At 31.2% G+C, this 27,184-nt stretch overlaps 1 protein-coding gene across 3 annotated transcripts in view; it reads right to left on the bottom strand.

The window, feature by feature from the left end:
• LOC118206101 (uncharacterized) overlaps positions 1-27,184 on the bottom strand; it is a 279,989-nt gene that overhangs the window by 148,436 nt on the left and 104,369 nt on the right. For all 3 annotated transcript variants that reach the window (XM_085817487.1, XM_085817486.1, XM_085817488.1), the window contains 2 exons: positions 26,546-26,802; positions 2,449-2,626 (listed from right to left, as the gene is read on the bottom strand). In XM_085817487.1, coding sequence (XP_085673613.1) covers positions 2,449-2,626; positions 26,546-26,802 — 435 coding nt within the window. The remainder of the gene's footprint in view (positions 1-2,448; positions 2,627-26,545; positions 26,803-27,184) is intronic.

Below are 27,184 nucleotides of genomic sequence, written 5' to 3'. Positions count from 1 at the left end.
TTTGCTATTAATTTTATCTTCCACTCAGTAAATCACCAAGAGAATGTAATGAATTAACCTTCTTTAAGATGCTCTTTATGTAACTTAATTTAACAACTGATACATGAATAATACTGAACACAACATTAAAACACACTAATATACATACTTATGTTATATATTACTGCCCATTTTCAGGCAATGACAGGTTTTATATATATATATAAAACTGTTACTATAGCTTTCAATTATCTTCACTTTTAGTTCAATAAACGGTACTTTATATAACACCAGAAAAAGTAGTTATATGAGATAATATAGTTACAAAATAACCCATAGTTAAAGGAGGAATATAAAAAATAACTATTTCGTTTCATTCTCACTCGATCCTGATTAAAAATTTTTAGGGAAAAAGCTTTTTCTTTTTTGCTACTTTTGCAGCCAACTTTTCTAATTTCCATTTGCGAGCTAGTCTCAATTTCTTTTCAGCAGCTTTTATACAATCCATTGATACTTTTTTATTTTCTTCTTTATTTTCTGCAATGTTTAATTGCTTTTTTTTTAGATTCTTGCTCCTCCTTTTTTATCTCTAGCTCTTCTTTGTACAGTTTATGAGCATTCCTTAAATTTTTACATAGAGTTTTGTGTACTGGAGAATGCAAGTGGTCATCCCTTTTAAAAAATTCCAGAGCTGACTTATTGCACTCAAAAATTTGTATTTTACTGTTTGTATAGCAGACAATGTGTCTATACTCATGCGACCACACTCCTTGTCTAACACACTGCTCATAGAACTAAAAGCACTCTCAACTTGTGGCCCATGGAAACAACTTAAAATAGCTCTTACCATTTTGGATAAAGCTGGATAACTGCCATCTGCAAATACTTTGGCCCACCACTCATCAAGTCTCATTATTTTTCCATCTATATCTAATTTTAAAGCTAATTTTTTATCAATTTGGTATTTATGCACTTCTAAATTATATGAAATTTTGTCTTCTTGTGTCAAAACATTTTGGATTAATTCAGGCAATCTTTTTAATTTAAGTAAGGTACTATGGGGACCTCTGGCTGTAGGATCAATTCCTGATATGCTTTTTAATAATGGGTTGTTCAATGGCAAAGTCTTCCACAGATACAGTCTTTTTCTGAAAATGAGACATCCTCCGAAAATAAGCCCTATCATGATTTTTGGAACCTTTTGTAAAATAAGACATCCTCCGAAAATAAGTGTAAACAAAGAAAAGTGAAAGAGAGAGAGTATGCCCCCCTCCACACATACACATTTGCCAGTTGCGATTTCTCAACGGTTCTGCATTGATCTCAGAAACAGCCCTGGTGACGTTCAAAATAGCGGAATTCTGCGAAAACGTGGAAAACTCTCACGCCTGTAAAATTAACAGGAAAAGGAGGATGTGCAAATAAATATGGCATTATATTTACTAAATTTTCTGTTTCCCTCCCAAAACCATATTCCACATGATATGGAAAGGCCTTGGTTTTCTTTCATAAGTAATCTAAAGAAATGACAAGTAATTTAAAATGCAAAAATTACCAAATATAACATAAAAATTATACAAACTTTCAAAATAATTTCAAAATTTCAAATAACAAGCAACTTCACACATAATTCAAATCACAAACGTGATTTGAACATAATTCAAATCAACAAAACTTTCAAAATAATTTCAAAATTTCTATATAAAAATTGTACAAACTTTCAAAATAAGAGCAAGGTGATGCAATACAGGATGGTATTAAGTACAGAAGAAAATCAGAAGTCTCTTACTTACATTAAGAGCATTTGCATCTCTAACATCCAGAATGAACCAGTAATTTTTTCTTTCGAAGATCAAAATTGATAATCTAAGAATTTTCTTTTGATTTAATTTTCAAGTCAATGCCATTGCCAAGAATTCTGTCAAGCAGTTTTACACCACTTTCTAATACATTTTAAGAATACTATTAACAGTTTCAACATTTACTGCACATAAAAGCGTAAATATCTTACTTGCTCATTTCAACATTTACTGCACATAAAAGCGTTTTCTCATTTATTCTCAAAAATCTCAACATTTACTGCACATAAAAGCGTTTTCTCATTTATTCTCAAAAATCTCAACATTTACTGCACATAAAAGTGTAAATATCTTTTCCTGCAATTGATTACAATTCTTTCTGCAATTTCATTCCATTAAAAAAAAAATAACACTATTATAAAAGATCTGATTTAACAAAAGAAATCAAAATGATTTAATTTATGGTTGTTACAACAAAATTAGGACAAATAGCAAAACAACATGAAGAACTATTGCATCTATGAAATGGCGTAAACCAGAGTGAAAATTTTAAAATATGTTCAGATTAATATACACACATCACTACAAATTTTAAAAAAATTCTACGACCAACTATTATATCTGGTTTATTGTCTTACCGCAAATAAAATTAAAAAAATCGATCTCTTACCTTTTTCAAGCAACAATTCTTGAACTCTTTTCCTTTCTTTTGAACGCAACCTGCCCTTTCCAGAAACCAAATTCCGAAAAATATCATAACTAATTATAAGCACTCCTCCTTCTCTTTGCCAATAATCTAAAATGTCAACTCTTGTATAGTTATCTTTGGCAAGAATCATCTCATGGACCTTGAAATATTCAAAAGCATTTTTCAAGTTCTAACATTTGAACAATCAACAAGTTCACATGCTTCAAATGAACATAAATATATTTAAAATTCTCACATGGAAGGAAGGGGAGGAAAAAAGTAAGCACAATATTTTTTTTAAGAGAAAGCATAAAACAGTAATTAAAACATGAGAAATATAATTTTAAATATAAAAGTTTACTAACATTCCATTAAAATTTTAAAATATTTATATATTTTAGAATAAGAATGAATTTTCTATTCTAGGATATCTTCTTATAAATAAAGCAACTAAAGCATTTTAAAATATGAGAACATGAATTCATTCTAAATAAATTAAACATAGTTTATTTATGATAGCAATGTGAATAATTAGGCTTTCTTTTTGCTATTTTACTTATAAGTAAGCACACTAGGCATACCTTGTATAAGGGCAGGAATGCCTTCATGGAAGACATTCTATGGATAACTGGTTCATACACACATTACACATGGAAAAACTATGAAAACTCTCATGCGACTAACCTGTTCGTCAGGATTTAGCTCAGGTTACCAGTGTTTAGTGACTTACAACTCAGCCGCTACCATATTCCTACAGAACAATTTATGCATTTCCATGAAATATGCTGAACCTCTTAGAAATAAATGCCAAATTTAGACTGAATTTTACCAATTACTAAACATTCATTCAGTTATACATATTTATTATAAAAGATGAAGTTTACAAGTTTTGATGTAGATTGAAATTTGTTAGCTCTAAGATTAGAATTAAGTCGTCTTAACTAATGTTGACACATTTTGATGAATGTGGAAGTCTAAGAAAAAATCTAATTTACCAACAGAAGAATGTTTTTGGATAAGTTAAGAACAAAAATTCAAAATGCGAATAAAAATTTAATTACTTTCTCTTTTTGAAGCAAAATGTTCCCTATTTGTTAATGTAAAATTTTATAACTACACGGTAGTACATTACTTCAGAATAGGAACTTGAACCCCCAAGCAGGAGAAGTTCCCAGAAAGAGCATAAGTAATCAGCATTTTCTTGGTTATAATTATCAAATGACCCTCTCAATTCATGCTTTAGATTTTCCCCCTTCCCATATATACAATTGTAATTGTTTGCATTATTTCAAGATGCATATCTGTGTACTTACTGATTAGCATGATTAATAATATATCAGATCATCCCAACAACTACCCAACATACACCCTACACATGCGGGGGGGGGGGGGGGGAGAAGCATTTTAAAATTTTATATTACACTTAAAAGGGCCATTTTTTCCATTGACACCTTTCGAGAGCTTTTGGGCTAATGACACTTTGGGCTTAAAATATTTAAAAGCAGCATGTTTTTAGAATTTCTGATAAACAATCTTGCATGCTGGAGATAAAAATATTTCATTCTGCATAGTGTGTTTCCACTGCGCACTTTGAAATTGCCATGTTTCTTAATCCAAAAAAAAAAAAATAATAATAAAAAAATAAATAAATAAATAAATAAATAAATTTGAAATAGATAGTAAAACAAACTAAAAATTCAACATTTGGGTTTCCTAGTGCCCATGTTCGGGTGAAGCACTACATTATTCAAACTTTGATGGCTCTAGGTATTGTAGATTTTTCACAATGCAAAATGTGAAATGTTAAGAGTGCGAATATAAGGGTGGAGATTAAGAGATTATACTTCAAGATGAACTAACTGGAATAAGTTTATAGCTGCACAACTGTGTTAACCCTTTAACTGTCAAGTTATTTTGATGATTTGGGTACACAAATGGTCAAATTTTTCCCGAGATACAGTCGGGTTTGACAAAAAGATGAAGCCGAAATAAACATCTCCCGATATATATTCGGGTATAACAATACGATGCACTCAAAAAAAAATTACCCCGAGTAATACTCGGGCGTGACATTTTCGAACACCAGTGCTGTACCCGAGATTATCTCGGGCATGACAGTTAAAAGGTTAAATTCTTTCCACAGACGTAATATATTAATATCACCAACATAACAAACATTAACTATAATTAAAATAATTAGAGTCCTACATCTTAAGAACAATGCATTACATGGCATATGTATGCATACATAAATGTATAATTATGTTATTTCATGCCTCAATAATTCAAATAGATATCTTGAATAACCAGGAAGACGAAAAGGAAACTTTTATTGCTCCTCTAAACAATAATAATTTAAAATATCTAGAAAAGAAGTAAATTATATATTCTAATTTTGTTAACCCCTAAACTGCTGTGGAAAACATACAAGATTCATTTCCCAGTGCCACGATTTTTCCCACAGGCACGCATAGTTATACGATGTACTAGGGGGAAAATAAGTGCAAGTTTTACTTTCTAAAAACAGTTTACTTTCACAAAATAAAGAATAAAAGAAAAAAATGAATGCACAAAATTTAATGTTTTGAGGAAAAGTATAATAAGAATGGTGTTTTTATAATAAAAAAGATGCCTAAAATGGAGTTTTGATCAATTCATTTTAGACTAGTAAAGTGTAATATCAGGTTTCAGTGTTATACCTTGTGAAATCAGTATGCCTAAAAAAACATATATTTCTTCTGAACTGGTTTAATGCCACGATTTTTTTCTTGATTTTTCATTTGCAAGGTGTTACTTCATATACTCGTCTACAAAACGGTTAGTTTCAGTAACAATATGAAGCACAAGCAATTCATCAAAAAATTATTCAAAAAAGATAAATGGGTTTTTCTTTATTCCTGAAACATACTATAAAAAGTAAACAAAAACGGAGGACACAGAATAAAAAAAAAAAAAAAAAATGTTTTACTCAAACAACTCCAGCAAATACCGAGCAGTTATTACTTTCACCCCTTTAGACACCCCCCCTTTCTCCACACACTTCTCTGAAATAGTATCCTCCTTCGCATACTTTGTCAAGGTCATTGTGGTGTTTGATGCAAAAGCAAAGTTTAGAAATTAAACTTTTAGCAAAAGTAGCAATAGAAGCTCCCTAAGCTACTGAGCAGACATTGAAGACCAAAGTTTTTAAACTTAACCAATTTATTAACAATATATAAAAATAAAAACACAATGAATAAATTTAATCAATATCAGAAACTTAAAGAGTATAACATAATCATTATCAAAAATTACACTTAGTTGATAAACCATTAACCCCAAGGGTTTTTCCTTTAAAAGAATATTACACTATTAAAGAATATTTTACCTGATCTCCAAATACTGGCATTCAACCCGCGAAAAACATATCACTAAACAGAAATTAAGCGTTTTTAGTGAAATTCGCTACACTTTCAATAAGTCCATGCTTTGTGGTCAAAAAGGCACCTGAAAAATTAAAATTAAATCCTCGAGAGCACTTTAACCGGCAAAACGCCGCTCACTGTAGTTACACACGAGAAGTCACAGCTTGGGAAATCATCGCCGCTAATTTGGGAAAAACACTTGTGCTGAAGATGTCGCCTACATGAAGACAGGATGCCGGCCATGGCAGTCGCTCACATCATAACCTCTTTTGAGAATCCAGGAAAAGTCATCTTGTAGACTGAAACCATAGCACTAGTCGCTGGCTGGCACGCATCGCAACATCGTCTTCCAATGGGGGCTGGAACGGCACACCAAGAAGCAAAGAAACAGGAACCAGAAGGAATGAGCTTGGATCTTGGATCATATCTTTACTGCTGGCTTTAGCTACTAGGAGCTCTTACCAGTATATTATCATTTTACCATAGGCCATAAAGTTAAAAATTTAAGAGGTGTATTTAAAAATACACCACGCCAGAAAATGAGATCAATAAATGAGAGGACTCATAAAATAAGATTTGCTAAATTGCATATCATGGCATAACATGGGTGATTATATACGTAAATGGTGGCGAGAAGCGAAATGAAAGTCTAAGCTTCTGCGTGAGTCAAGAAGAGCAGAAACACGTGATCAGCGTCCGGCATTTAGATTGGTCGAGGAGTCAGAGTTCGAAAAATTAAGTACTTTGTAGTTTTTGGAAATAAATAAAGTTCGAACATAGTAAAAGCAACATCTATCTGTGAATTTAAGAGTCCTATGTCTTTTGAAACACTTGAAAATCTTCTAAACTTGCGATATAATCATTAAATGAATAGGAAATTGTAAAAGGCGAAAATGAGGTCATGTAGCTCACTAGGGCTGATGAGTGAGAGTAAGCACTTGGTGTTACCACGAACTTTGATTTTAAAACACACGATACGAAATAATAAAAATAAAAAGTAAAAGTAAAAATCTTGGTTAAATAAGTAGTAAAACGAAGAATTCAACGATGAAAAATAAAGTCCTAACTTTGCAAAGTTCATCTTTCTTGAATAGTAACTGCAAAGGAATAGTAATTTTTTTTTTTTTTTTCCCCACATTATATACACTACCACCACTTAGAATTGTGGTGGATCGTTCGAGGTCTTTTCACTACGTGCTCAATAGTAGGGTCATAGTCTGTAAGCAATTTAATAGCTTCATAGGGAGAATTTCTCATATCTTCAAAGAAGTTGTGTGCAGAAATTAGGATTTGGTCGTGAATTGGGTTGTTATCCAGGTCTGTGAATTTGAGAATTTCGCACGAACCAGGGTGCATTCACTATACTACGTAAGATTTTGTTTTGAAGAACATTTAATTTTTGTCTGTCTATTTTTCGGGCAGTAGCCCAGGCTGGAACTGCATAGAGGATTATTGGGCGAATAAGTGAGATGTAGATATTTTTCTTGGTACGGAGGTTTAACTTAGAGTTTCTTCCAATTAATGAGTAGAGAGCAATGAAAGCAGCATTAGCCTTATTTGTAACATATTGAATATGATCTTTGAAATTTAGGGTTTTGTCAATATAGACACCTAAGTATTTATAGGAGTTGGCAACAGGAATATCTTGGTTATTGAGTCGGATATTTTTTCTGTATCTGCAGAAGAGAACTACGCAGCATTTATCAGTATTTAGTTTGATTTTCCAGTCTTGACAAAATTTGTGAATAATGTTGACTTGGAGCTGAAGTTTCTCTAAAGCATTATTTGGACTTCGTGAACTGGTGAGGTTGACTGTGTCGTCGGCATATTTGAGTATATTAGAATGAAAAGGTAGAGGCATATCATTTATGAATATTGTAAAAAGCTTCGGTCCTAAAACATTGCCTTGAGCTACTCTACTGAAGCGCTGGCAGAAGACTGATGGGTCTGTAATTTTTTGCTAGCTTTGGATCTTTTCCTGGTTTCGGGATGGTAACAATGATCGAGTGTTTCCACTGCGATGGAAAGTAGCTGAGTCTAATACAAGCATTAAAAATATTTGTAATTAAGACTATGCATCTTCTAGGTACAGCTTGCAACGCTTCATTAGAAATCATGTCATATCCTTTAGCTTTGCGCTTCTTTAATTTTTTAATAATTTGCTGAACTTCGTTTGGAGATGCAGGTGTAAAAAAATTAATGCTGGGACTGTTGAGGATGCTATTGACAGAGTAATTAATATCTTTTTTGTGATCAGAATTTTTATTTTCATGTTGCTTAAAAATGTTTTCTAATTCTTTTGCATGAATTTCAGCAATGAAGTCTTTGGAGTGGTGAAATTTGCCCACGTGATACAGGGAGTGAATTTGATTAGGTGAAAGATTTCTGAGTGATTTAGCTACTTTCCAAACAGATTTTGGGTAAAGATCCATGTTTTCTAGGAAATTATCCCACGAATTTGATCGATGGGTGGCGATGTCTTCTTTTATTTTTCTGTTTAAATAATTAATATGATGTTTTTCAGTAGGATTGCGAGTAATATGCTATCTTTTTCTAAGTCTATTTCTTTCTTGTATAAGGGATTTAATTTCTTCTGGGATGCCATAGGGATTTTTATTCTTGACTGTATAGGTAGAATTATTGATAGCGTTTTGAATTTTGGAGTTTACTCTGGCGATTTCCAGCTCAATATCACAGTCATAACGAAGTGTGGCTCTGCTGTTTACAGAATTTAGCTGTTCGGTAATCATATACCAATTTACTTTTGTATGAGCTTTAGGGAGAGGGGGATAAAATCCATAGAAGTTGAAGACTATAGGGAGATGGTCAGACGAAAGTTCTGGGAGAATATCAAGATTAGGAATATTAGGAAGGTTTTTCATCAAAACTATATCTAAAATATCTCCTAGTCCGTTGTGCGTATAGTGCTTTGGGTGATTGGGAGCAATGAGATTGATGTTACTATTGTGGATGAAGTTGCTTAAATTTTCTCCATTTCTATTTGTGACTCTACAGTTCCAAGAGGAATGTTTAGCATTTAAATCACTTGCTATTAAGGTGGGGTAGTTATTTTCAGTAAGTAGTTTCAGATTATTGAGATTAAGAGTGCTTGAGGGGGGATTGTAGACGGAGATAAAAAGAAAAGGTTCTCTAAAACCACTATAGATAAGTACTGCAGCATTTTCTATAGTACAAGCAGGGTTTAAATCATATTTGGTGTTTTGATATGGTTTTTAATGAGAATTGCGTTTCCTCCTCCTCTATTATGTCTTCTGTCTTTTCTGTAGATGCGGTAGCCTTGTATTTTAAATTTGTCGCAAGAGCGGAGATGGGTTTCATTTACTAGCATAACATCAATGTTATGTCTAGTAAGAAAATTTGAAATTTCCACTTGTTGGTATCTGATGCCGTTTGCATTATAGTAACAAATCTTTAAGAAGCTATTTGTAGCTGAGATAAAATTTATTTGACTATAAGTTTGATTAAAATTCATAGTTTAGATTTGAGAAATATTCGAAGGCCACCATACCGACCTCTAGTTTGTCAAATATTGTGTTTGCTGTTTTAAATTTCCGGAAGAATTCTTTAACTTGAGTGAATTGGATTTTTATCCAGTTAAAAAAGCCAAGTGGGTTTGAGTTTGTGTCTTCTGTTTTATTAGTGTTTTCATTTTCCTTGGAAGTATTCCATGCATTTTTTGGTTTGTTCTCAGGGAGTGAAGGAAAATCCTTTTTGTTAAATTTAAATTGTTCTTTTTTCTTTTCTTCTTTTAAAGCTTTAAATTCTTCGATTTGCTTCTGAACATTATAAGGATGTTTACTGCAACCTTTGAAGGAAGAAACGTGATTTTGCCCACAGAGGGCACAGACAGGGAGTTTGTTGTCATTTTTTGTTTGTTTACAAGTGAATGTTTCATAAGGCTCTGCACATTTTAAACAGCAAGGTTTATAGTGACATTTGTCCCGTGTGTGCCCGTACCTTTCGCACTTATGGCACTGCATGGGTCCAGGGCGAGCTTTAAAAGGCTCGATAAAGACATCCAGACCTCTGAGTTTCTTTAGATCATATATTCTTTTACCTTCTTTATTTCTAGTACATTCTGCTATAAAAATAGGAAGATGAACTTTCTTTCCTTCAATAGTGTGAATTACTTGTCGAATTTTTTGAATTGGGATACCTTCTTGGGCAATTTCGTTTTTGATTAGTTCCATATTAGCTGTTTTTGGAAGTTTTTTAATTATTGCCTTGATAGGCTTTTCACTGTTGAGTTTAAAAGTATGAAAAGGAATACGTAGTTTAGTTAGGTATTCAGTAACTGTGCGGTAGTGGTCTGAGTCATAAACTCTTATGGTCAGTGTACCTCCACTTAGGTTTCCAAGATATTTTTTGATATTTAATTGCTCTTCAAAATCTTCTTTCATCTTATCCCAATCCCCCGTGAAGTCTGCTAAGACTATAGGGGGAATGTGTCCTGCTTTTTTGTTGGGTGTAATAAATTCACCTTCCTCTGCTTCCATATTGTCTTCAGGGTTTAGTTCCTCGAATTTATTTTTTTGAGCTGGTTAGGAATGAGGCAGAGCGATGCGAGATACTTATACCTGAAGTAGACATGACGTCATCTCACGGCAACCAATCAGCTATCAGCACGACTCAGCTTTCCAAATGACGTTACATCAAGTTTCGTTTTTGCATCTTAATTAGGCTAGAACAGTCCGTTCTTAATACAAACAGTGGCAGTGAAAAAAACGAAGTAGAAGTAACTACTATATCCCCTTAAAATAAGAACTAAGCCTTATATAAAAGTTAGAAATACTTCATGGAGGAGAGATGATGCAGAAAGGGTTACAATAGGTCATATTTTCCAACAGTTTTGCATTCCAAAGCTTAGCGAATAATTTTACGGGTAGCAGCGCAAAGCAATTGATAGTATTTTGGAAGTGCATATATTTGCCCTCGGGGCATTTAATGCATCGGCTGAGCAAGGCATATATATATATATGCCCGCGGCAGTTAAGGGGTTAAATAGACAGAAATTAATCATAAATTTATTTTTTTAATAATTTTTTAATTTTTAATTTTATAAGTAATATTTTATAAAATTTTATTTCATACATACCTCCCTTTTAAAGCTAGGATTTTGAATTCACTGTTTACTTTGTTTTGTAAATCTCATATTTTCTTGATGTGTGTCATATTTCATACTCAATGTATATCTTTACTAATATTATAAATGTGAATGTGAGTTTGTTTGTCTGTCTGTTTGTTTGTTACGCTTTTTTAATTACTTAACCGATCATGAAATTTTCAAGAAATATTTTTCGGAATCCAAAATTTGTCGGAATCCATCGATACTATTCTCATTTTCGTAAGACTTTAATCAGCTGAGATATTAATTAAAAACTCTGAAAATGCTAATTTGAATGCGACCCAATAGCGACATTAGGGATTTTTTTTTTTTTTTTTTTTGAGTCTGCCCGTGTGGGTCTAATAAATTGGTGATAAAAATATAACTTTAATATTAATTTAACTCTAAATATGCAGTAAGCTGAAAGTCCCCTCTAAGGACAGGTAGTAGGGGAAAAGGGATGGGAAATCGTTGGTCCTATCCTCTGGCATGCTGTCCTTCAAAATTGCAGGCAGAACTGAGAAAACTCACACTGTCACCTGTATAGTGCCCAAAGTTCTTACCAATGACAGGCGCAATCTTGCCTCCTTGCCATGATGAATTTTGTGGGCTGGTTCTGATTTCAGACAAGCAAAATTAGTCACGACCATAACGGCATTTTACATACAATTATTTATTTTGTAATTTACTAGCGACTTGCACAGCCAGCCACCTAAAATAGTTATTATGAAAAGAAATAATATAAAATGATTTTAATTTGTCCAGTGAGAGTTACTTCATAAAAATATTCACTATTTCTAATTACACATCCCATGATTTAAAGGCATTTTCATGTAAATGAAACAAATTAAAAAAAATAGAATAACATCTGAATAATCTTAAAAACTGTGTTTTTTTGCTTTTACATAGTTTTGTTTGTAATTCAATAATAGATTCATTAAATTTGAAAGCTAAATATTTTATGCTCAACTAAATGGCACCATCCTGGTGCATGGAAGATAAAAGTATTATTTCAGGCAGTGGCAACTACTTTTAAATAGCCAAGGGTGTTAAACTAAACTAAAACTGAAGGATAAATATCCTACATTGCACCGAATGGCAACAGTTCTGATTTACTGTAGGAAAATTTTTTTTATCCAAATTTATATATAATAAATGTAATCAGTAATACATGAAATTCATACAAATAAGATATATATTTAAAAAAAAACTAAAAATTTGAAAGCTTTCAGATTTTATATTATGCCCAAAGGAACATTTTTTACAATGTTTTGTGTATTACCTTTATTTATTAAATATCACGTTCTTTGCACTTAATCCTTTGACTACTAACATGAATATATGCTCCACGAAAGGTTTAAAAATTACTGCTGGGTTAAAAAGTACATAGAAACTCACTGTATCATAATCACAGTCGTATATGCAAACCAGTTGTGCATGTTTCACCTTATGTTACCCAGCTGGCACCAAATATTTTCCTACCAAGTGGCATTTTTTTTTTTTTTTTTTTTTTTTTTTTCAATTCACATTCAAAAGGTTAAACCCTAAAAATTCGATTCAACAGCAATATCACAAAATATTTAAAAGAGCATATCTTTAGAATTTCCGATACACAGTCTCGTACGGCGGAGATAAAAATATGAAAAAGATAATAAAACAAATTCCAAGTTTGGGTTTCCAGATGCCCATATTCGAGTGGAGATGTTATTCAAAATTTGATGGCTCTAGGTACCGTTGTTTAATCACAATGCAAAAAACATAAATGGATTTATATAGATTCTTCATTATTTTATTTCTTTATATATAATGCAGGGCTCTAATATTTGGTGGCAACAATTTGTAAAGTCAAACATCATATGTAGCGAACCAATGCAAAATGCCAAAAGGAAAGTAACACCCCATCTGGCAAAATTGCTCCTTTATGCTAAAAATAAATTTGAAATTAAAAAAATCAGGCTTTGAGATGCACATGCTCGGTGTTTCTAGGTGCTCTCATTTCTTAACAATGCAAGGAACGTTCATACTTTCAGAAACATCATGATTTAATAGAGACAGAAATTAGATTTGTAAGTTCCCAATCTTAAAAATTTACACCTTTACTTTATAACCAATAACCAATATATCCTAACTTATGGCTGTAACATATCAAAACTTTTCTCCCCTCATACTGAACTTAAAGGAAGAACTTTGCTCCACCCCCACCCCAGGATTTGAATTTGATTTTGCCACCATTGTCAGACAGCCAAGAGAGGGTTGCATAATCTTTGGAGGTGCTATGGTATAACATAATGCAATCCTCATTAAGCTGTAAATATTATGTTTGTAGTTCTTTTTTCATGTTTTGTTTAAAGGAAAATATTTTAAACATAATTTTGTTGAGGTTTATTAGCACAAATTGGCTATTAGTTTCAAAACAGGATTTTGTGTTGAATCACATCACGTGCCTGAATCACTTTTTATTTATTGTTGTCACTAAGTATTATTGCTCTATATTATATTTAAAGAAAATAAATAGTGAGGAATTTATATGAATGTATGTATGTACACTGCGAAAAAAAAAGGGGGGACAGTACCGTATCTTTCATTCTACTGGGCCGATTGAGAAAATTCAAATTGCTTTTTTCATGTTTCAAAAGCGTAACTTAAGATATATATTAGATTTATATACAGCACTATTCTAACATAGGTATTTTGACAGAAAATTGGACTTTTTCTAAAATAACATACCAATTTTTTTACATATTTCGATTCTACGACTCAAATTATGCCAGACTGCCAAGTTTTGCAAAAATCGTACAAGTAGTTTTTAAAAAATTAGCTCTCAAAATTTTAGCTCCTCAATGTTAACAGAATTCGGCATATATTTATTTATATGTCCTTTTTTATTAAACTTTTTGATTTTTTTCTTTCACATTCCGAAATTTAGGTTCATTTCAAATAAAATTCACCTATTTTTCGTGTTTTATTTTTAAATAAATTTTAGAAAAGAATTTTGAATATAACTATAAAACTTTTACCTATAAAACTTTTACCATCATCAAGATTTTTTTATTCAAAATTTTCTAAGATACACATGAATTTACATATTTTCACGTTTTGAAATTTGGTATCTTTTTCTGAGTGATAATAACACCAAATGTGGTTTATGGATTTTTGTTACAGTGAATTCCCACTGCTATTTTTAACCTTAAATTTCAAATAAATTTTTAACGAGAATTAATTATATAATTTTTTTCCCTCAATGATGCATAATAAATATTTATTAATACTATATGAAAAGCTACTTTTTTTTAAAATTATAGATGATATTATTAAAATTTTTAACTTTTCTTTAATTTCTTTTTTTCTTCCCCCTTTTTTTAAAAAATATTTGTAAGAATAAATTTTTACCTTCACCGTGTTATCGTCTGCTACTTTATTTTGACTGCATTTAAATTGAATTGTCTAAAACTGAGAAAGTTTGTTTAATGTTTATTTCACAATGTTTTTAAGCAAACAGAATGTTGATATATTGGGTCATGTCCCAGCTTTAAAAATTATATACATAAGTATAAATTTTTACATTTATCCTCTTTGAAAGAATGTTTGAAGTAGCTAATTTTCTCTCATGATATAGATTGTATAAAAACATAATCTTTAATGTGATTTAGATTGTTTTTAGCCGATATAATAAACGGGTCACTCAGTGGTACAGAATAAACACTGCTGGACTGTTTTATTTGTTTGTCATTTAACAAAAAATCATTTTACTAAAATTTGTATCCTTTGGACTTTGCTTTAAACTTTATTTATAGTCAAAATGCCTAGAAAATGAAAAGCTGCTTTCAACTGAAACGTAGTTGATGTAATTGATATTTTTTAAAAAATGACAAGAATGCAAAATTTATGGAGGTATAACAATCGAAAAATCTTAATTTTCTTGGGGTGAGCACTGAAAATAAATGTAGAAGGAAAGAAGAAAATTGGAGAAAAGGAAGCAAAAATTTGAAGGAGAATTTGGCTGTCAGAAATGCCAAGGCGTTTCGAAAAGTTGGATGCTTTTGAATATACTTTCAGAATACTTCAAGGAACTTGGGTGTTCAAACGGAAAACACTTGGGTGTGTACACCAGCAAATACCATCAACTGAGCTTGTGCTAATGGAAAAAACAAAAACAATACCATTGCAGATTAAAGTGAAGAGCGACTGGTTTTAGACTATATGTTTTTATAAATTTTAATTACGTTATAAAACATCATATCATCATAAACGGAGAATCCCATGATTTCTTAGTCGAATTATTTGAATATTCAGGAATTTATCCAGTGATGTATGTGGATGTCACCTAAAGATGTTTTCCCTTTTGTTGAAACCAGCCTTTCGTTTCATCTCATGCCTTCAAAATGCTTAGCCTCTAAAGATTGATAAAGGCTCTGACCAAATACTGTAAAATGGATTATTAAGTTATTGCAAAGCAGAGCTATCTGCCTAAAAGGAGGGATGCCTTCGTGAAGAACTTTCTAATGAAAACCAGCTGGCATACACGTTACAATGAGAAAAACCACAAAAACGCCATGCGACCAGCTCATTCGCCAGAATTCGAACCCCGGAGAGAATTACCAGTGTTCAGTGACTTTACCTCTTGGCCATTTGTGAGCTTTTATGAAATGGAAGGCGATAACTTTATTTAAAATGAATGTCAGAAATACCAAGATGTTTTGAAATTTGGATGCTTTTTAATAATACTTGCAGAATGCCTGAAGAAAAAGAGCAAGCCATTAAGCAGAAAAAAATAAATTTTTGCATAAAATTTAGTATTTTTTTTAAAGTTAAAACTTTTTAATCTTATAATATTTGATTCTTGCGATTTCAAAAATAAAATATTTGACTAAAGTATGAATAACATTTTAAGAAACTAAATGTTGGATGATAAAATTGTATAAAGCAATTAGCACAATGTTAAAACTATTTAAAGCAATATATGCAAGTCATCAAATGTCGATTATACATCTTTCTTATTTATATATATATTCTGAACGGAATATTGAAAGGTGTGTAAACTGTGCTTTGCTGTATTTTCTCTTTTAATATATTCAGTATTCTTCCGAAAGAAACACAATTCAAATTAATAAAATCAAAGCCTGGAAAATTTATATTAATAAATATATTTAAAATACTCAGTTTGAATGAATAAATAGAAAATTTTAAAACAATTATCTGAAGACACAATGCAACATAATTAAAATAAAAGTCTTAAAAATTTAAAAATTACCTAAAATAATAATTATGACAAAAAAATTAATTACACAGAAAACTATTTGAAAAAAAAATAAACGATGCACCTTTTATTTAAACTACACAGTTCGAATGGGAAAATAGAAATTTTTAAAACAGTTATTCAAAAGGAACCATGCAACTTAAACAATTAAAATTTAATTCGAAAAAGAAAAAATTACTTAAATTAATAACAATTATAATTAAAAATATAATATAAAGAACATTTATTTGAAAAAAGGAACAATTGTGACTCCGCCCTCCCCCAAAGAAAAGAAAAATAGGGTGCACAGGGATTTATCCATAAAGAATACGTACCAGAAGGTCAAATAGTTAATGGTGAATTTAGTGCCATGTTATGAAGCTCCTCCTAGTTCATATTCGTGGTGTTCATTCCCATCTTGCTGCATCAGGCAAGTGTTCATGATAATGCACGCATGATAATGCATGCCCTCATACTGCAATGTGTGTTAGATGGTTCCTCGTGCAGCAGAAGGTTACAGTTATTTCACCCTCCTTATTCCCCTGATCTTGCGCCAGCAGACTTTTTCCATGACTGAAATCGGCACTAAAGGAACACCGATTTTAAAGCATCTCAGACATTCAAGCTGCTGTTACCAAGGAACTTAACACAGTCTCAAAGGAGGACTTTTTTCAAAAGTTTCCAGAACTTGTATGAACGTTGTCAGAAGAGTATTGTAAAAGGTGGGAGCTACTTTGAAGCACAGTGATGTATTTATATGTAAATATATGATACAGTTATTATTATGACATCAGACACCTTACTTTTCAGTCTCATCTTGTAGAATGTGACATTAGCCATGCTCTAGAAATACGTATATGTCTGAAAATGTGGAAAAAGAAAACTGTTTGGGCATAATATAAAATCTGAATGCCTTCAAATTTGTTTATTATCATTATTCGAAGTAGGGAATTGTACATCCTTTTCATAAACTGGCAGCCCAACTAAGGGGCTGAAAATCCAATTTATGCAGTTGTAAACATGTGATCGAAAATCCCCAATACCTCATCTGCTCTCATTCTTAAGAAAGCAGAAGCTAATTTCAGAGCTATAGACGTTGAGACATTCTGACATTCTGTCAAGGAACCTCAGACAACCCTTTTGAGAGTAAAAATAAATTAGTTGATTGGAACTGTATGTGTTAACACTGCAGCCAACCATACCATAATGAGAGAAATGTTATATCGTCTTTTGAGAGAAAGAGGAATAGAATTTCAGAAAGTAAGTATGAATGCTATGCTTGCCGATGGTCTCCAGACAGAAAGAGAAGTTTATATGATCCAAGTAGACATTAAAATTGAAGGACGATCTTCCAAATAATTTTATTTGTATCAAGCAAAAGCTAGCAGAATGCTTTCAGGGACTGATTTTTTATACAGAGCTGGAACTGTTTTAGACCTTCCAAATAATAGATGGTATTTCCACGACAACCTAAACATAAATTTAGCTTTAGTGATGATGTTTTAAATCACCGAGCATCCAGAAAATAATGTGGAATTCAATACATTTCGATTAAGAGAAAATAAAAGAAGACATTTAATTGAAAAGCAAAGGAAAAAACTCAATGCTCTGTTAATGAAATATAAGACTATATTCCAACCATGGCGAGAAGCCTTATATTGAAAATCATATAAATATCAGAAATAATCCTCACGTTTCAGTATTCCCATATGGATGACTACAGCCAAGAAGGACATTTTAAAGAAGCAACCTCATACTCTGTTGGAAATGAAAATAATAGAAGAATGTGAGTCTTTGTATGCTGTGCCTGTAGTTCTTGTGCCTACACCAAACTGAAAAGTCCAACTTCGCACTGATTACGGAGGACAGAATGCTGTTACAATGTCAGATTCACATCCATTACCTAAGACAACTTACTGCATGTTGTTAAATATACACCATATATGACAACCAGTGATTGCCAGTCTGGATCTAGTTAACATTTCCCCTACAGATAGAGATAAAAAAGCATTTGTTTGCTGTTTTGGAACTTACCAATGTGTTAGAATCTCTCTTACTTAGATAATATTATAAAATTATCAAAGACTTTCAAAAAACATGTAGCCGATACAGAAGCAGTTTTTTAGCGAGTTGCAATTTAAACTTAATGCAAATCGCGGGAAATGCAGTTTTGCTTGCAGTAAAAATGAAGTATCTTGGTCACTGGATTACTAGTGAAGGAGTAGAAGTTGATCTATATAAAAACCTCTGCTATACAGAAAATGCCTGTTCCAAGAAATGTGAAACAAGTACAGTCTTTCTTGCAGATCTGTTCCTGGTATAGAAGATTCATACTGAAATTTTCAGAAATAGCTAGACATCTAAGTAATCTAACTAAGATCATAAACTAGACATGGAGACCAAGGGAAGAAAATTCTTTCCAGACATTAAAACAAACTTAAAGCAAAATGATGAAACAAAGCCTTGCATGATTCAAACGGATGCCAGTAACTATGCATTGGATGTAGTATTATGAGAAGGAAAAGATTCAGAGGGACATTCAATAGAATGTGCTAGTCATTTGTTGTAAGCCCCCAAGAGAAATTACTCAACTACAAAACAAGCCCTTCCTCTTGTAAGGAGCCTTGAATAAATTCCATGGTTATATTTGATCGTCAAGAGATTACTGTGGCATCTCATCATCAACCACTGAAACAGATTTTAAATTTAAAGTCACCTACAGGCAAACTTGCTAGGTAGGCTATGCAATTACAGTCATAATTTGAAGATGCAATACATCTCTGAACAAGCTAACTTTGTTACAGAAATTACTTCATAATTGAATAGATTTGCCATCATAGCTAACCAGGTAAAAAAACTAATTGAAAAAAAAAAAAAAAAAAAAAACAAGAGTAACACATCCTCTACCATGTACCTATGAGGGCTTACTTGATCTAGTAGCAAAAGTTAAATAGTCCCCCCCCCCAAGAGATGTGAAGCAAAGTCTGTCTACAAGTCTGTCAAAGCATGTCTGAAAGCAACTACAAAGTCAGACAAAGGTCTAAATGAGCATCTTATTTAAAAAGGACTTAAAACATAAAAGCATGTTCTTATGCTAACAAAATTAATTACAGCATGTGGTGATGTAATTAAACAAGAAGAGTATAATTCAAACTAAAAATGTGAACTAGTGGTCAAAGACTATACAATTTAATTTAAATTTAAGCTGGCTCAGAAACACTATCGTCATAACAAATTCAAACGTCGGCAGCGATAATGCAAAAACGAATAATTAAAAATTATCAGAAGTGACAGGAACTAATGCAGAAAGCAAGCAGAAATCAGACACACTAACTTACACTCAAAAAAACCTCAGTTTAAAAACCATCTAAGTGATTTGCACTCTGATAAAAAAAAATTAGAAATGGGAAATTATGGCTGGTAAAGGCTGAAATTATAAACAACTGGGTAATTTACATGTACACTGTACGCAAAAAATCTGATGTGTACACCACATAACTTCCTTGTACGGAATATTAAGTTATATGCATTTTTTCTTGCATTTCATTTAAACTTATTAAATGAAATCTACTTCGCCGACAGCGCATAATCCATAATAGAATAAATGCATTTTTTAAATTCCCTCTATTTGTTTACCATAGCGACACTCTGGCGCTAGGTTCACTTAACAGTATTATATTTCATTCATATTATAACTCAGAATGCACAAAATTTATATCATTTAAAGAATTATCTAATCGTTGCCACATATTCTATTCAAGTACTATAATAAAGCTAGAACGATGTATAAAAGAAATTAAGTAAACAAAACAAAAAACAAACAGTTTTTCACAGACGATTGAGCACTTCTCATTCAATTAATTCAGTTCTCACTTCACAACAAAGGAAAAATACATGAAGAGTCAAAATATCTGTATTAAAAATTAGGAAGTAAATCTTAAACACTTATTTCCTTGAAAAAATTCCAGAAAGGATTAAGCATGATTTAATTCACAATAATAAATGAAGGCGTTATCTTTGTTTTTGCGAAGCTAACTTTCTCTAGATCGGCAACAAATACACTATTCTGCTGTTTCAAATGTAAACAAGCAATGGCCGCTATCAAAAACATTATTAGGCTTAGCGTCACTTAAACAACTTTAAATTTGTTGATAATTCTAAAAATATCGCACACAGATTTACTAAAGACCTTAACCGGACCTAGAGACCATAAACACCTTAACCAGAAGATAAGAACAACATAAATCAATCATTGTTAAAGCAAAAAATGTACAATTTACAAACATGTAAGAGTAAAGAAACTGAGCCGGGTAACAGAGTGGATATATATATATAAATATATTTATGTATTTTTGGTGCGGCCGATTGCAACCAAAAATACGAGGTGCACATCTACATGTTATAGCAGTCCTATATACAAAATTTCAAAGTTTTGAGGCTACTCGTTTTTGAGTTATGCGAGACACGTACATATGTACATATGTTCATACAGATGCCACGAAAAATTCTCTTCAGAATTCATTTTAAAGCAGTTTTATAATTTTTTTGGAGGAAAAGAGTGTTTTATTCTGTCCTTACATACAGATATCATGGAAATACATCGTTAAATTGCATTTGAAAGAGATCAAAATGGGATATTTTCGTTGAAATATGCTGCCTGAAACTTTTCGTGATTACAATACTTCCTTTTTACGTCGTACAAGGCAGTAAAAAAGGGGGGTACAGTTCTATATCTAATGTTCTACTGGGCCGATTGACGAAATTCAAATTGCATTTTTCATGTCTCAAAAGTGTGACTTGGGATATGTATTAGATTTATATAAAGCATTGTTCTGATAAGAGTATTTTGACACAAAATCGGACTTTTTCTGAAATGACATGCAATTTTTTTTTCCATATTTCGATTCTATGACTCAAATTATGCCAAACTGCCAGGTTTTGTACAAATTGCGCAAATAGTTTTAAAAAAAAATTAGCTCATCAATGTTAATTGGATTTGGTATATATATCTCTTTTTTTAACATCATCTTAAAGTAGATGTACTTCTAGGCACACCTGCAAAAAAATAGAGTTTTTATTTAAAATTTACTAAGATATACATGAATTAACATATTGGTGCATTTTGAAATTTGGCATATTTGTTATAAGTGATAATAATGCCAAATGTAATTTACACTCTTTGTTAAAAATATTTGAAAGCATGAAGGATGATTCCCCCCCCCCCACTTATCTGCATTGAAAAAAAGGAAAAGAAAATAAATTACTATAAACTAAGAGGTTTGCCAAGTGAATTATTCTTAGAGCAAACTGAAAAAAATAGGGAAAGATAAATTTTTGAATTGCTAATTACTTATTCTCCATAAATTACACACTAAATTTTACAAAATTTAATATTTAGGTATAATTTGAGTCGGTTGACAGATGTTGTTATTTTCATGATTTGAGATGATGTTAAATATTTTATAGTCAAATTTTTTGCCAAAAAATTTATAAAAATTATTTAAAAACAACAAATTTTAAAAATAAAACATAAAAAATGGGCGAATTTTATTTGAAATGGGCCTAAATTTCGAAATGTGAAAAAAAGAATAAAAAACGTTTAGTAAAAAAAAAAAAAAGAGATATTAACAAATATATACCAAATTCAATTAATAGTGAAGAGCTAATTCTTTAAAAACAACTTGTGCGATTTTTACAAAACTTGGTAGTTTGGCATAATTTGCATCTTGATTCGAAATATGGAAAAAATTTGGCATGCCATTTTAGAAGAAGTATGATTTTGTTTCAAAATACTTATATTAGAACAATGCTATGTATAATATATATCCTAAGTCATGCTTTCGAAACATGAAAAAGGCAATTTGAATTTCATCAATTAGCCCAGTAGAACAGAACATATAGATAGAACTATCGCCTTTTTTTTTTTCCTTTCTTTTCTTCCCCCCCTTTTTTTGCTTTTCTTTCTCTTCATGTATTCACTTTCTTTCTTCAACATGTTTCCTTTTTATTTTAGAATTACAGGATTTAATTAAAGATTTCTGTTATTCTAAAAAAACTAAATACATTTAGAATGTATAGAAAAAAAAGCTGCTAATTTTATTTCTTTATAATCTGAACAGTCAGAAGAAATATGAAATATATATATGATAAAGGCTGGTTACGGAGCTATTGTGGCAAAATTTTTAGAATTAAGTGACACACCGAGCAACAAAATCTAGTAACAGCAAAACTTTTAGAATTTAGAGCAGGCACTGGAAGCAGAACTCAAAAGGGCACTAGGCGGCAGAATTTAGGATCCACAGGTGATAGTAACAGGAAGGAAATGCCTAGTGCCAGCCCTGTGTATGATGCATTGAGACATATAAGATGAATCTTTTAAATTGTCAGTGTTCAATTTCTTTATTAATAGAAAAATTCCTTTTTGTAATCCCTGTCCATGTGATAAGATTCAAAGCATTTTTGATATTTTCCATGTTTGTGTCTAGTAAAAAAGTAGAGAAAATAGAGGGAATATAAACAAGCTAAGAAAATGATTCTAGTAATCAGAAGTAAAACATTCAAATGTTATGTTTTCATTGTTCTTCCAGACGTTCTATAAAAAGTAAGAAATTCAGCACAAACTTCAAGTAACACATAAATTATGTGTTAATACCATGGAGACATTCTTAATTTCGTCATATTTTTCTGGAATCTTCTAGAATCATAGGTCTATAAATCTTTCCTTTAAATCTTTCTAAACTTTCCAAGCCGCAATGTCTAAAATCTTGAAGAAAAATTACACCTACCAATTCTGTAGCAGCAAAAAGCCAAAAATATTTCGAGGAAAAAATCAGAGGGAAAAAGGTGTAGAATTAATTTTATAGAGAAAACTGGTGCGTATTCTGAATATTTAGAGATAACTTACATGGGAAAAACTCTTACCTTAAAAAATTAATAAAACATTTTTAGTTCATTACATAGATATTTTGCTTTTGCTAAGAACTGTTTGTAAATTGCACTTTACAGCATTATACCTTGTTTATTTTTCAGATTCAAAAAATTTTGTATAATAAGTGGTCAGAATGGAATTTTATATTATGACAGCAAAAATTAAAAATGTTTTTAACATTATTTTTAAATATAATTTCAATATATTACCATTATTTTAATGAAATTTATCAATGTTACAATGTTTTAAAAAAATTGTCCAAAAATTCCTACATCTTGGAATTAAAAATTTTTTATCAATGTTACAATGTTTAAAAAAAAACCGTCCAAAAATTCCCACATCTTGGAATTAAAAATTTTCTATAGAAACTGATCTTAAAATTGCCAAAACGTTGATAAGTCGCCAAATTTAGAACTGATTCGTAGAAGAATTCACATCTCCAAAAGCAAAAATTTGTTTAATAGCTCTTCATTAGAAAAATGAAACAATTTCGAAATGCTGATGTTTCACTATGAAACTCGAGTATCCTACAATTTATATTAGAAATAGGAACAAATTAAAACCCATGAGCCCATTCAAAAGATAACCATATTTGTCAGTGAATCGCAAAGTATATTCCTCTAAAATGCTAATTCACACTCAAAATGGCAGTCGTAAAAACAGACAGAAATTTCAAATGGTTAAAATCAAGGACCTTATGCCGATTTTGGCCAAAATTAAGGACTAAAAATAGATTCCAAAAAAACCTAAGGACTTTTAAGGACCGTACGAACCCTGTGCACACCAAGGCTGTTCAAGTAATTAATTTTCTTTACCTTATTATTATACATGCATAATATTGTATTACGTCCCCTGAAAGATATGATTTCCCATTTATTCCTGTAATGCACATTACTTTGGGTGTTCATGTGTTTCCATTAAGCTTTTCTTGTTATATTTTTACTTCAGATTTAATATACATAGCAAAAGAGTCTTAAGAGCAGAAAAAACATACATTTGCATTAAAAATTATTATAAAAAAAATTTAGCAAGCATTTCTTTTGCTATCTTTTCGTGGATATTTCTCATTACATTATATTAAAATAGGATTAGAAAAAATTATTAAAGAAGCAATAATACAGAATAACAGAAAAACCACAATAAAATTTTCTTTTTATTTTACACGGATATTAATGCCAAAAACCGGAATTTTGATCAAGACTTTTAAACTTATTTTTGTAGTCAATAATAAACAAGGTAAAGTACATTTCAAAAAAGAATCTATTTGACCAGTTTTCTGAATTTTTAGAATTAATATTTTCTCCTTGGTAATTGGTTTTCTTATCATCTGACCAAGGAATGGATATACTGCTAATTAATTATAAAGAAAAATGGAAACAAATATACATAACTATGTACATAAATTGGAATCATATGCAGAAAGAGGATCACAATTAAACTTTGCACAGTACAAAGTCTTTAATCCGGACGCCCATGATCTGGACCTAAAAGCTACAAACTTTATGCGCATGCAAGTTTAATATATAAAAAAATTTAATTTTTCGTTTTTTTCAAAACAACTCATGTTGTCCTTGTGTTTTTGTGTACGCACATGTTTGAGAACATCTGCCCTTCCACCATGTAAAATCGAAAAATCGCAACGACAGATGGTACACATCGCAAATTTATTACATTTCCTTGAAGAAATAATGGAAGGAAAGTCAACTGTGTACGATTTTTGAAACGTGCATGAGTATTTCACCTTTCTCGCAGACATAACAAAAGACGATAATTTCTAAAACTATTTCCCAAAGGCACGTGTACTCACACAACTCAGAACAAGATGAACGAAATAACAAAAGAACATCCAAATAACGGCCTTGAGCTTGCTTTGTGCTCATTGGCTAATATATGGCAGATGACACGCAGTGGAGCTCATTGCCCATTGGAGAACTGGAGAATGACGTTTCTGGATACATATGCTGTCACTCACAAAGCAGAAATTCTCATCTGATTCGCAAGGTTTTATTTTAGATATAATCTAGAGAAAATCCAGTTGCTTTCAGACGTCCAAAATCACTTTTTTTTTTTTTTTTTTTTTTTTTTGTTCATATAACGAAGTATTAAGCCAAGTTCCATAAAAATCATGAGAAATATTAAGAATAAGAAAAAGTCGGGAGAAATATATTGTAAATCGGGTTGGCGGGAGAGCGGTCGAAAATCGGGAGAGTTGGCAACTCTGCATATGTAAATATAGTTAAAAGCATAATAAGCAATAATTGTATGAATTAAAAATATTTAAATGTTCTTAAGTACCATGATAATTTAATTAAAACAATGATAACTGCATGTATGGTATAAGTGTATATGGACTATTTAAATGCCGTGGCAACTTAACCCCATTGGCTAGTACAGTTACGCAAGCAACCAATAAACTATCGGTGACAAACAGACACTTAAGCTGCATATAATAAAGATACATATAATATTTATATAAAGTAAAATAAAATGAAAATAATATGTATCTACATTATTAGAAGAAACCATTCTTTTAGTAAATCTTTAAAAGCACATATACTTTTAAGTAAAGTAGTGGGTGGCCAACGGTGATTGTCAGCCGCCAGCTTCTGTTTAAGAAAGTCTAGTTATACACAGACTGTTAGGGAGCTTCATGCAATCTTTGGATGTAAAATTGCACCTAATTAAACAACAAATCGCAGATTGGTGAAGAAATAGCAGACAGTAAATCAACACGCTCTCAGTCTAGCTGTTGAAAATATTGCTGTTTTGTGTGACTGTATTATTGTAGATCTCAAAAAATCCTATTTTGATGAGAATCCCCCCCCAAAAATATTAAATGCATCATTAGCCACTTTGATAGGCAGATATATGAAAAAGGAATAATGAATTTCATCAAGAGAGTGTGGAATTTCAGAGCAAGTTGCAGAAGACATATGCAGTACATTATTCTTCATTCTTAAATTGAAACATTTACCTGTTGTAGATATGTTAAAATATTTTATGTTTTCTGAAGACAATGCACTTTTTTGTACACTAAATCCAATGGTTTTGTTGAGACACCCTATACAACATCTACTATGAATTGAAAATGTCCTGCATAAAATAATTGTCCCACATAAAATAATACTAAGAACAAATAAATATAATCATGCATCAAAATTTCACTGAATTTTCTGATTTGTCAGTAAGATGTGCACTTACATTTTCAGAAATAATTTTAAAATTAAAGTGAAGAGCAGCTAAAAGTGATGAAAGGGGACAAACTAGAAACAGCAAAAACAGGTGAACTGAATAATCAAATACTTTTAATATATAAAATTATGTACAAATAGTTAAATTAAGGCCAAAAGTATTACTTATAAAATTAAAGATAATATACTGCTTACCAATATTTGTCCATCAATACCTTCTGTCCAAATTTCAAATTCCTTGGACCAGTTTAATACGGTATTATAAGGGCAAATAACCATTGCTGTTTTTATCTTCTTATTGACATATTTATTGGTTAAACATGTATGCAAGAAAGCAATAACTTGTAAAGTTTTCCCAAGGCCCATGCAATGAGCTAAAATACAACCAGATCCGGGTTTTGTTTCCAGACTTTTAAGAGATTCAATGGTACATTCCCACATAAATTTCACTCCTGAATTTGCAAAGAAAATATAAGCCTATTAAAAATTTGCAGTAAAAAAAATCATAAAAAATTGATATGATTAAATCGAATGATAACTAATGCACAAAATTTTACTCATGTTAAATGCATGCATATAGAAATAAAAAATGGCACGAAAATTTAGATTAAAAACACTTTAATACTAAAAATATCAAAATTCAGGAAAATGAAGATCAATTCAAAAAGTATCCAACACTGTTTGTATCAAAAATAGCTTCTGATAAATAGACAATGAGCACTCTCATGTGCAGACACAAATTTTTCTCTTGCAGACAGCACCTATCACCTGCATTGACATGTGTTTTAAGAAAGTGCAATTAAATGCTCATTGGAGTGTCAGCATCTTGGAAAT

Source organism: Stegodyphus dumicola, chromosome 5, assembly GCF_044657685.1.
Source record: "Stegodyphus dumicola isolate Sdum_Otavi_A_Nest chromosome 5, ASM4465768v1".
NCBI classification, from domain to species: Eukaryota; Metazoa; Arthropoda; class Arachnida; order Araneae; family Eresidae; genus Stegodyphus; species Stegodyphus dumicola.
The sequence above is the reverse complement of the archived record's forward strand: the minus strand, read 5'-3'. Positions and strand labels throughout refer to the sequence as shown.